This window comes from Syngnathus scovelli, chromosome 4, assembly GCF_024217435.2.
Source record: "Syngnathus scovelli strain Florida chromosome 4, RoL_Ssco_1.2, whole genome shotgun sequence".
In the NCBI taxonomy this organism is placed as follows: domain Eukaryota; kingdom Metazoa; phylum Chordata; class Actinopteri; order Syngnathiformes; family Syngnathidae; genus Syngnathus; species Syngnathus scovelli.
Window position 1 is genome coordinate 11,941,449 of NC_090850.1, and position 12,917 is coordinate 11,954,365.

The 12,917-nt window shown below is 40.8% G+C and overlaps 2 protein-coding genes across 6 annotated transcripts in view; one reads left to right on the forward strand and one right to left on the reverse strand.

Annotated features, from left to right (window-relative positions):
* The window catches only part of ace2 (angiotensin I converting enzyme 2), a 48,903-nt gene that overhangs the window by 9,842 nt on the left and 26,144 nt on the right, over positions 1–12,917 (reverse strand). For all 3 annotated transcript variants that reach the window (XM_049717258.1, XM_049717256.2, XM_049717257.2), the window contains one exon: positions 11,389–11,442. The gene's annotated coding sequence lies outside the window, so the exon portion shown is untranslated. The remainder of the gene's footprint in view (positions 1–11,388; positions 11,443–12,917) is intronic.
* nhsb (Nance-Horan syndrome b (congenital cataracts and dental anomalies)) overlaps positions 89–12,917 on the forward strand; it is a 37,596-nt gene continuing 24,767 nt past the window's right edge. For 2 of the 3 annotated variants that reach the window (XM_049717252.2, XM_049717253.2), the window contains exon 1: positions 90–763. In XM_049717252.2, the coding sequence (XP_049573209.1) occupies positions 484–763 (280 nt within the window). In that variant the 5' untranslated portion in view covers positions 90–483. Of the gene's footprint in view, positions 764–12,917 lie in introns of all 3 variants that reach the window. The other variant, XM_049717255.2, reaches the window with a different exon arrangement.

Here is a 12,917-nt window from a genome sequence, read left to right on the forward strand (position 1 = left end):
CGTAAATGTTACGAAGTGTTTATTTGCATTTCCGGACAATCTTTTATTTTGAAAATCATTGCCGGGTGTTACTGACGCTCGATTGTCTGCCTTGACGGTGCGCGGAGGCGAGCCCGTCCGTGATCGCAGAGGCGACACGCATCTTCCTCCTCTTCCTCACACCACTGACCTGAGCCCCTGCGCTTAGCCGTGTCCTGACTGCATGTGAGTGTGCATGTGTGTGCGTGCGCGTGTGTGAGCGATGCCCATAGTAGGCCAGCAGAAGGAGAAGGAGCAGCAGCAGCAGCAGCGGCGGCGGCGGCGTCAGCATGGAGGATCTCAAGGAGAACTTTGGATTGCCGCTCGGGAATAACGCGCGGTCGACCTGAACCTCGTCAGGCTGCACGTTTTGGATATATTTGTTTGGATGGTGTCCTTCTTTCCACCTTTTCTAGACGCTGGGAATTTACGTTTGCTTTCCAAGTCTCATTTGGGGCGTGCGAAATGCCTTTCGCCAAAAGGATTGTGGAGCCGCCGCTTCTTTGCAGGCACCAGATCCCAAACGATGAAGGTCTGATCTTTGAGGACCTGTGCGCCATCACCAATGTGGTTCTGTCCCGGACCTTGCGACAGCTATCCGACCTGGCCCGGCACGCCTGCTCCTTGTTCCAAGAGCTGGAGAACGACATCGTCAGCACCAACCGGCGGGTCTGGGGGCTCCAGAACAAAATAGGCCGGATCCAACAGAATGCCAGTGCCCTGGACCCCAAAAAGGAGGCAGTGCGTAAGTAGAAGCGGATGACGCCCCCCCCCCCTTTCCCAAAATATGAATCCACTTGAGCCATGTGTTATTTAAACACTCATTTAATCACGCACATATGTGTGCGTTCATGCTTCGAAGAAGGGTGCCCACCCATATATAATTTCAGACACGCACAAACGTGTCACACGCGCATTTTTACTCATTTGCGCTTTCACGTCAGTCCCGTGTTGACTCTTGCGTCCAGACTGAAAGAGCGTGAAAATTTGCGCGCGCGTGTATGCATGCGCGTGAAGCCTGGCGGGCGCGTGTGTGAGGGGCGTGTGTTGGCGCTGCATTGGTCCCGCATCGCTGTTCCGTTACTGCGGGTTGCGCACACCAACGCACACACACACACGCCCTATATGCATGCATGTCGCGTTATCTGTGAAGAACGCCACGTTATCTTTCGAGTCGACTATTTCAAAATATGTGCGCGCGTCAGCCACTCACGCGCGCTCCATTCCCACCCTTTTTCACATGCAGCGGCACCATCCCAGCATCAATAATGAGTCCAGTTGACCATGTTGCAGCAGTGTGTCCCTAGACAGGAACCGATGGTCGTGACAAGGGTGTGCGAGGGATGCGGCCGTGCACGAATTCATAAGCACGGGCAGCACAAGCAAGCTTGACTGGCACCAACAAAAGACTACATTCGTGTAACAACAGCTACATATTATTTATGTCCTCTGCAGCAGCTACAGCAAGCAAGGCCTTGCTCATTTTATTCTGCTTGCCTAAACCATCACAATTAAAACGGTGTGGACAAAATTATTACTTTTAGCATTTGTCAGCAATAAAAATACCCAATATGTCATTCTTCAAGCTTAAAAAATCGTGACTTTTCTTAAAGTGACTTATAATACACAAAAATGAACATTTTGTATTGCAAAGTTTGCGTGCACCGAGCCTGTTGCGGGTTATATTAACTCCTAAAATGGATTTTTAATTTACCAGTGTGTCATATCAGTAAAAAACAGATGGAATGCCAAGAATGTGTGTCTATGGAGCAATGGAAAGAGACAGAATCAAACAATTTAGAGAACTGTTACCATCTCATGTGCAAAAGCTCCTGTAGAAAAACATGGCCCCGAAGGGTCATGGGGGAATCTTGAAATAACAAAAAAGTACAACGGCACAAATATGATCATATGAAGTAAGTTCAATACAAATGATCTAGCAGTTAATTTTTTTGTGCTATCGACAATCAAGAATGTTAATTTCATCTGGGATGTCTTACACTCTTACAAAAGGACAAGCACTACAAAAAAAAATGATGGACGGATAGATGGATGTACCCAAAAAGTTGCTTTACTTAAGATTGCAATGGTATGATGGACCTGAGAACAATCTGCAAGGTAGCCAAAATTAAAATCCCAAGTACAGGTACAAACATAACATTTAAACATGGGAAAATACTTAACAAGTTTTCACACACCACAAAAATGTAATCGCAATTTCAGTCTAGAATTTTGAGCTGTACTCGAGGACATATTGATTTACCACATCCAATGTCTTAATAGCCTGTCTGATATTCACAAATGGTTGATTAATCCTTAATCAATGTTTCAAGGGAAAGCCAATTTGTATTTTTCTTTTTCCAGACAGAGTCATGTCCAGTTTATGTAAAGTATGACTAATTCTGCTGTTATACTGTTTTGAAATTCCTCCATTAATTTAAAAAAGAGCAACAGGTGCACTATTCTGCTTGAATTTGCTGATAACTTGGATTTATTTACACATTCTTGTAAATCACTATTTTTCAATATTATCATCTTGCTGTATGGGGCAGTCAAGGAAAAGTCAAATTTAACCTAAAGAATATATGTATAAATGTTCAACATCATTTTTCTTTTTCCAGACTGATGATATTATTGACTTGAGTCGTCACAAAATTGAGCATTAATATTACCCAGTACCTTTACTATATATAATTTCAATTAACAAAATGAAAGATAATTGTGAAGAAGACCTTTATTTCTGTCTGACGCATAAGATGATTTGCCAATGTGTTACACCACTCACTGTTGTACAGCACCAACTACTGGTGAGGAGGACTATCCTGACATAAAAAATGCCTTCAGTATCTGATATCGGCAGGCTCTACCAATTCCCGATACCTTGAAATACGGCCAGACACAGATCGGTACCAACCCATCCCTCATTAAAATCAACATCTCTTTTCATGATAACAAATAATAGAGAAAAAGTAAACAAAAGTCCACAAAGTGGGAAAATATTCAGTGATTGTCTGGGACTTCAAATTGGCTGCATGGACGGTTTGTGTTTTCTTTGCCAACTCTCGTACTTGGAATTTCACCAAACAATTGCAATTTTTTTTTCTTTTTTAATACAAGGGTCATTATGTATGCTGTCATAATGAAAAGACAGAAATCACGCTGAGGAAATTGATATTTTTGCGCAAACAGACACATTCAGTACCCATTGCAACATCGTCTCCTCACTTCTTTGTTGAGCCACTCAACACAGAAGATAGTCAATATGGTGCAAACTGGGATTGATCCTGGAGTTGACGGTGGGCAGATGGCTGATATTGCAGGAAAAACAATGTGTCGTGTGCACCACTCATCTCTTGTTATGAGCAGTCAGTAAAATCCATTAGACGTTACTAATAACACAATGAGTCAGGCCACGGTCAACCTAATGGAACTTTTTAGGGAAAACGCTTTGGTTCACATTACACTAAGGTAATCTTAAACTTTGGAGTATTGCTTTCGTCATTTTTACCACACAGTACACTTATTTTTGAGGTGACCATCAATCCAGTGCAACTGTTGACCTATTTCATATTCAATTTATGTGAATATTCACTTCACATGTCAATTCGTGAGTCATGTGCGTCCCTAAATTTTCTACCTGCGCCACTAAAATTTCAGGTTTGGGGCCACTGTGCGCACTTAAAAAAAAAAAAAAAAGGAGTAGGACAACCTTGGCATTCTGTACATTTCATTTTTAAAACCTGACACATGGAGACGACTTCAAAGAAGTTTAAGCCTCCACTCATAATCATCACCTGCTTTTTAGGATATTGTCCTATCAAATAAATCAGAAGCCCTCAGGAGATAAAGATGCTGCATTTTCCCAAAGCCTGGGGGAAATACTGAGTTGTTGCAAAAATGTCACATCAAACAGGCACGTTTCAGATTAATGATGACTCACAGGAATGCGCAATGTCCCAAGAGCTACTGTGGACCCTGAGAGGATTGTCATGTTTTGTGTTGCTTTTGAACGCCTTTTAGCTCATTTCTATCATTTAATGTCCACACACTCACAGGATGCTATATGGGAAACGTCTTCTCTAACAGCAAGTCGCACCAGCCATAAAATGCATAATAAAGAAGGAAAAGACATATATAAATGGCACTGGAGTGTAAGTCGCATTTTTGGGGGAAATTTATTTGCTAAAATCCAACACCAAGAACAGACATGTTATCTTGAAAGGCAATTTAAAATAAAAATAGAAGAGGCAACAACAGGCTGAAGATACGGTAGGCTAACATTACATAAACACACAAACAAGGAACTGAGAATGTGCCTGACGTAACGTTAAGAGTTATTATTAAGAGTAAATAACTATAGCATAATTAACATGCTAACAAGTTTACCAAACCATCCGTGTCACTCCAAATCACTAAATCCAATGAAATCTTCATTCTCTGTGTCACTTTTAAACAACTCCGCTAACTCTGGAGGTAGAAGATGTGGCGCTTCCTTTTCCATGTTGCTTACATCAGACTCATCAACACAATTATCAACACAGGCCTAGAGCGCCATCTTGCGGTTTAGTGTGAAAATAACATGTAAAATGATATGATAATGTGGTAATAATTTCACACATAAGTCGCACCCCCAAATAACGGAAAAAAAACTGCGACTTATAGACCGGAAAGTACGGTAGTTAAAAATACAATGTGAGAAAGTGTCCCATATCGTTGTATTTTATTTTTTGACAAGTCCATATCAGAAAGTTTGCAATTGCCTATAGATGCTGCAAGATGGTGGCCAATTGCTTTTTTCCTATTAGATGATGTGATGGCTTAACTAAATGAAGCATCTCCCCTCACTCCAACATAGTTCCTCCGACTCAAGATGCCACAAGACGGCGCCAAAGTAATACAGAACACAAAAATGAATAACATTGGCTCTACCTATACTCAAACAAAAGAAAAATAAATCATGCTTTTCATCAAATTGAAATGATTGTGTTCTATAACTACGGGGCTAGGAAATGGTAGACTACCAGTAGATATCTGAGCACTGAACATCAGAAGAGATTTTGGGATATTGATCTCGTGGCGGCTAGATTGTACTCTGCTCTTTTGTATGAATGCTCTAAAAGCAAACTTGACTGCATGGCCAGCAGGGGACTGCTCCATATCTCTAGTCTGCATAGTAACAGAAGAGAGAGAGATGTGTGCTTTAACCTTTCCGCTGAGTCAATCACTCTGTCACTCTCTCCCTGGGCCCGCATTTGAACTTGTTGATGTTGTTGTTGCACAGCTAGAAAGATCATACGGGGAAAGGTTCTCTCAGAAATCATACCATATATATATATATAAACGGAAGTCATTGTAGGGGGAAGAAATAATTTGCTGAAAATTCACAGATTTACATTATTAGGGCGGCCGTAACTCAGAGCTCTGGTCATTAATTCTTCATTGAACCCATATTTTTAAGGAGGTGGCAGTACTTGGAGAAAACTGACACAACTAAGAAGTGGCAAGTAAAAAGGCAGAAACTTGTGTAAAAGTAGAAATATTGAATCAGAAATATTGCTAATTGTGCAGCATTTCTAAATGATCTCAACTGTTATGGTCTCCCCACAACTGAAAGGCAGCTTCTATGCACACTTGCTTTGTCCTAGGATGTCCATTTCTTTCTTTTTAACTGTGATTGCTAACCGAGGGTCGATATTCCGCCACAGTATCAGCAAAGCCCCTCAAGCACATCATTGTCGTTAATACTCCCACTCACTGCTGTCCCCTTCCCTGAAACATTTCCACCTTCTGAGCCCCCAAGATCTCATCCAATAAGTCAGTCAACATCTTAGCTGTGGTTGACGTTACCTCACTCTATTTACAGTACGTCTTGTTTTTCATCAGATCGTCATTCACTAATGCTAAAAAAAATAAACACAACGGGACTGATTTTCAGTGTTTCCCGAACCCTACTACCAATTTCTCACTGTAGCTTGTTTGACGAAAATGTGAAAATCATGCATTCTTGCCAACCCCCAAGTGTTGGCCTCCATGCATTGCTAACGTGTGTCCATTCTCCTCCTCTATCTATACCTCGCATTCCTCACTGCCCTACTTTCCCCATCAGCAGCAGCATGGAGAGACATGTGCCTCTTGACAGCATATTTAATGTTTAATGCACTTTGATTTCCACCCAGACACAAGCAGGAGAGGAGAAAGTTTGATAACACTATGAAAGAGTGAGACACATAAGAGAAATACGTGGCGCTTGTGCTCTGAACAGGGAGAATATGAGAAGAGCGCTTTTGAATGAAAGCTGCTGCTGAAAATATTCACCATTGATTCAAACATTAATAAACAAACAAGGAGGTTCCATTAAGAAAAGCAGCTTTCATCTTTGAATAACTGCCGTCCGTCCGTCCGTCCGTCCGTCCATCCATCCATCCATCCATCCATCCATCCATCATTTTTAAATGCTGTCTGACGATATTACTTGACTCTGTTGACACTCAAATGACTCCACTCAGACAAGCTACTTCAAGAGTCTGCCAGAGGCTCCTGGTCACAACTACGCTCACAGAGCTGGACCATACCACCCTCTAATATGGTTTGTGCGATCGTATCTGCTGATCCGAGTGATCATGATGAATATTTTGATCACGAGAGACCTTTGCATCAATGATATGTAGAGATTTAAGAGTAACAAATTTACTTCTCTTACCGCTGTAAGAGCCCATTGGGCTAAAAGAGACGATTCACTCGTGTGGGCACTCAGCCAATCAAAGGCACAATGTGACTCTAATCTGTGTGCGCACAGGGTGAGTCGCTTTAATTGAAATGCATAGGCCGTTAGTAGATAGTTGGGGATGCGCACATTTTTATCGTGTCATTACATTAACATAGCACATAGACGGTTTTATGAGCAAGGGCAAATTTTAAGCGCAAACCCACAATGACATTTTCTCCATCAGTCCGTAGCCTGGAGGGCAAAACAAAGAGGAAGAAATTGAGTTCAGACTAAAAACGCCATTTTAATATTTTCTATTTTTACAATTTAGATTTGAAAATATATTTTCGGGAATCATGAAACATTCGCAGCCTCAAAAAGATTTCTTTAAATAAGGAAAGGATAGCATTGTAAATATAAATACACCAACATAGCAAAACATAACAAAATAGAATGCAAGGGGGAAAAAGTTTTATCAAATGGAATTAAGCTGAAAGTCAAACACAGTCAACACATTGAACTCTGTGACCTTCTCCTCGACTTTCGTGTTATGATTGGAACTGCTACTTTAAGTGCTCCTGTCTGTGTCCCTGTTGCGGCTTGCAATAAAACATGCATGCAGGACTTATTGGTCTGTATATTGCTGCATGTGTTCGGATGGATGGCTGCAATGGCTTCCTTTTGCTCGCCTGTTAGTTGATTAAAGGCCCTTTCATGTGGCATAACACTCAACACAAACATCTCAATGTTGATGTCTGTTAATTGGTTGTGTCTAATAGTTAAGTACAGAATCTAATCAGCAGAGGTCAGCAAATTAAGAAATGTTTTGGTCTGTCTTGCGTATCTGTGCTAATTTCTTTTACCCCTTCTCATTATTCATCAGTTGTACAAAAACAAAATGGGACTGACAAATAAATAGTTGAAGCAAGCACGCTGTGCTTTTTTGGAGAACTGTGCTAGCGAGAGAATCTAATTCGTCTTCCTTCATAATTATCTTGCAAACATCAGAGTAAGAAAGGGTACAATATTTTTTCACACGTTTTAATGCATTTTACTGAGTTTCCGTGTGTTTAAAGCATTTTATAGGGGCAAAACTAACCCCCCCAATTTTTTTTTTTTTTTATATGGTCTCTATATCGCTGAATTCCACCAATCACTGGAGGGCTTGGAAGGAATCCCCTTCAATAACCAAAGATTGACTGTCTGACTATATCAATGTGCCCCCACTTATTTTCACATGCGTGTATTTGTGTCATGCTCCAATGGCACGTTAAACTCAATTATGTCTGTCGACTCCGCAAAATGCTAGCTTTAAACCAAAATGATGAAGTCAGTGACCTCTGTGGGTGGGTGGTAGTTTGTGAGTGTCTTCGCCACGAGTGGACATCTCTCAAACCCCGAGGCTCTGATGCGTAAGCGTACCGTGATTCCATGAGGATACATGAGTAACATTTCCTCCAGCTTGATATTACATAACAGTGGACTTTTATTGACAAGTGTTAGTGCTCAGCGCTTGAGTATGATGCTTGAGAGCTTATTAACTCTGTCAAGAATGTAAATTGGGCATTTACTGGCAGCAAACATTGTTCCTTAGCAAATGAGTTCCCTCTGTAACAAGGTCAGACAATTTCATTTGAATTTAAATTATTCAACCACCTGAAAATGTGTCAATTTTGATATGCGAAGGTTCTCTTAAAAACACAAAAGCACATTTACCACAAATGGACTGTACACTATAACCGGTTATTATTTTGAGGAAACTATTGAAGAATTCTGTCATGTGCCTTTTCAGGCCAATCAAGTGTTTACATACACCTCATACTGTCAGATTCCACCCTGATGCAAATGGTATCAAGTAACTGACCTTGGAAAGCACAGACTTCCACTTCCTCTGGTTTGTCTTTACATCACCATCTATGGAGCGTCATGCTTTTTAAGGAAGATTACAAATCCAAACACCTATGGGTTACCTCAAGACTCTTCAACTAAAATCAAACAAATACAAACTCAAGTAGAGTTTTACCATATTCCTATTCAACCCTAAAACATTATTCCCATGATAACTTGTCCCTGGCACGCCTCCATAGGGAGCTCCACTTAGGAGAGATGAGTTTCCACGTAATCCCACAGAGAGAGGCAAAACTCTGAATGTCCCCGTTTCTGTCCAGTACAAAATAGAAAATGTGTTTTTATGCTATGTTTTAGTAGATCTGACAAGGTTATTGACCCTTGATATCAATGCACGAGTATGCTCTTTGTTCACATCGTAGAAAGACTATTTCTTACTAGCTATGCTTTTTACTTGACCGCCTCCAACTAATAGTTCACTAATAAGGTTTAATTGCTAGTACACAATCAAACTGGGCTAAAGTGGTCCTAGCAGTTGGAAAAATATTACAGTCCTAATAAGATGCTGCCCGATAGCCATTTTACTAGCATACTGAATTGTATTACTCGTGAGGACCACGAATGGACCTAAGCTTGATAGAAATGCTCAACCGGCTTCCCGTAAATGTGTATGTTGAAGTTACATGTGGTACTGTATAGCCTACACATGAAATTAAAGGTGGCGTTGTAAACTTCAGCATAGCATTCAAACAGATGGAGGGTGAAAATCTTTGTCTGCTCTTGTTTTAACGGGTGAGCTGCTCTAGAAGACTTCCTCAGAAACAGATTGGCTTTGTAAGATCCTTAGCATGCTGCAAAGAGGAGCTGTCCTAATTGGACTAAGAGCGAGTTGGGTTTTGCACAACAAAACACGCGCGCCACACGCTACAGCTGCATGCGTCTGTGCTTGGGTGAGAGAACATCCTGATCGCTTTTCAGTCGCGTCGGAACACAGAATAGAACACAAACAACCACGCTTCTTCCAAAACTGCTCCAAAATCCCATTAAAAGCTATTGCTGTGGGTTTCAGATCATGCAATTTACTAAGGCAGGGTAAATTAATCCAATTTGAAAGAGGATAGTCAGTCCATCAGTGAGGACAAAAAAGACTTTATTTATAAGCCATATATGTCACTATCCATTCAGTCAAATGCTACAAATGCCGACCACTTTCCACACAAATCTTAACATCCAAAAACAGGCTTCTTCTCCCCTTAGCAATTCAGTTCTCTGAAAATTTTCTTTACAGAGGAAAATGGCAAAAAAAAGTATGTGGAGGTCCACTCCATGCTAACTGCATGCACATATGAACGCACGGTCCTGCATGATGAGTACCTCTGGATGACAGGCCAGAGATGTGCGAGCCAAACGCTTCGGGCGACCACAGCTGTTCCAGCGAAGGGAAAAAAGTATCGGGAAGAAAGTGCCGTATTGCCATCTTTTCTCTGTCCTGCACTTTTGTTTGCTGAACAGCTGTCAATTTTAGCCTCGCGCTCGTATTTTTCCAAGGCCGGCACAAGTAGTGTGAAGTTAATCAGTGTTTCAAACTGCGGCATAAGGAAGAGGATACGTTCCACAACCAGCGTGATAGATTAAAATCAGACCATTCCCACTCACTTTGAAGACATTTCAAGACTCTCTGTCAAGACTATGGAATTATAACATTTTGAGAAAAAGGAAAAATGACTCACTTCACTTGCACAGTTCTCCAAATGAGATGCAAAGTGTGCTTGCTCACTCCCAGTTGAAGTTTACTCTAAAGAGAATTCAACTGTGCATATTTAAACAACAAAGTGTTTAACAGAGGTCCACTTGCTTAATGGTAACATGTAATTTAAAAACGCCATAGACCAGCAAATGGAAATTAGTGTTGATGTTAGTTACGTTAATTCTAATCCTTGGAAAATCACATACAAAGCCGCAACACAGCAGAGCATGCAACAATACAGTGGTACCTTGAGATCAAAACAATTGTATCTCAAAACATCACTGGTCCTTTGAAATGACTAAAAACATCAATCCATTCTAGCTTCCTCCAACAAGCAATGAATTTTTTTTATAATTTAGTAAGGAAATCGACACACGAAAGTAACACATTTCAGAATAGAAAACATACATAGAATGAAACGATGGTTTATTACTAAAATGGTCATGAAGACACAAACAAAGAAGACTTTCACAACTACTGAAAGTAACTCAGTAAACTACAGTAAGATTTTTTTTGCAGAGGATAAATAATATATGCTGACTATTGCTGTACTGTCTGTCTACATTTGTTGCTTCACCATTTTCAAATACTGTGTCTGTTGCTCAAAGTGTTATAATACCGACGCGGTTCTATTTGTTAGTCCATCCGTGGCGATTTGCATCATAAGTTAGCAATAATTTTTGGCAACAAATGTTGACCATCTGCCACAGTGCTGCTTACAAACATTTAAAGTGAACGGTACAAAACACATTTAGTGAACATAAAACAAAATCAGCTGACATTGCACAGTTGTGTTTCTCAATACAACATGGTAAAAATAATTACAGTGTCTTGACAGATATTGCCCCCATTCTTTGATCTTGTAATTATCACCATGGAGTTGAATAATTACAGTAGCAGCAAATTACAATTAACTGATCGTGTGATTTACCGGAGACTCCCTTGGATAAGAGTGTGCCTATGTGTCTGTGAGTGTGTGTGTGTGTGTGTGTGTGTGTAGATTATTCCTGTGATAGACGTGATCAGATAAATAGACCAACACATTCAAATCACAATCCATATTATTTACCTCTGTCTCAAGAAGTGCTTCTTCATCACTTGGTGTTCTCTGGTGTCACCTTCACTAGAATCCAAAATTAATCACAGTTAACTGACAGGTGGCACACACAAGATTATGTAATACATTGTGATTTAACGCGACTGTGCAGTGAGCAATAAAGGGGTGGGGGGGGAAACTTTTCAGATGCGTTGTCACATGAAAGAGAAATCTTCAGATCACAGAAAATTTAAGATGATTAATAAGTAATTAGTAACTAGAAAGACATCTACCAATTTGATGGGGTTTCCTTGTATTTACACTGATACGTTTAACATTTTAGCATGAAACTTCAGTCAAATAAAATCATTGTGAACTTTGTTGCCATTTTCAGATATGAAATAAATTCATCTGAGAATTAAGATAAGACGTGTGGGTGAGCAGCCTAGACCTTTAATCCATGCCAGTTGAAATAAAGCAGAGCCATATGGGTGGCAGTGGATCAGGAGCAGTGATCCTGAGGATGATACAACCCCAGTTGAACCTGTGTGTGTGTGTCTGCGTGTGTGTGCGCGAAACATATTTACACTCCATCTGATGTTTATCATTGCACCATGCTTGCTGCGCCAAACTGTGCATGAGCAGAAATGCTGCTCCATTCATTGCATGGAAATTCAAGAGTTTTGTGACCTCTCCATAGGAATTACTGAAGTGCAATTTTGTATCACTGCCATTGACTGGCAACCAGTTTGGGGTGTCCCCTGCCGACAGCCCCGAGTCAGCTGGGATCAGTTCCAGCACACCCGCGAGCCTCGTGAGGACACGTGGTTCGGATAATGGATGGATTTTGTATCAAATGTACAAAAGACTTGAAGTATTGCCTTCTTATTAGGAACTTCATATGATGTCTGAGAATAACACCCAACAATCAACAGCAAACTTTAATCAGATATTTTTGGGGGTTGACTTCCCCTTTACCATGGAAATGATGCTGATGGGAAATAATTTTGCTGCAATCATCTTTTTGACAATTCCCTACCCTCAAGTACATATAAATAGTACTGTAATGCATTCGGGATGAGAACTGTCTAGACTCACAAGGCTAGTTGCTATGTTGTCTCTGGTTGCTTCTTTGTTTGAAGGTTATCAATCTTTAAGACACAGGCGCAGTTCTCGTCTACGCACAGGGATGCAGAACAGCACGTACACATTGAGGCCCGAACGACGCAGTCAGACAAACACACTGTTGCACAAATCCATGACCAACGCTTGGAAGTCCCAGAGAAACTGGCCCTTCTCTCATCCTTAGGATGAAAGTGGGAGGGTGGGGATAATGCATTATACATTCCCTCTTCTCTCCAACTGCTCATTATGTTACAGCCACGGCCACAGCTTCAAAACAGATCGTTCCTAATGAGACTGTAGCTTGCCGCATAACCTCATAGTCACAGGTGACACTTAGACATAATGCGAAGATACATTTTGTGATATCCCTCCACTGCGGTTATTAACACGTCAAAACAACTGATTGATCACTTTGTGTCAAAGCTTTTGAATTGAAT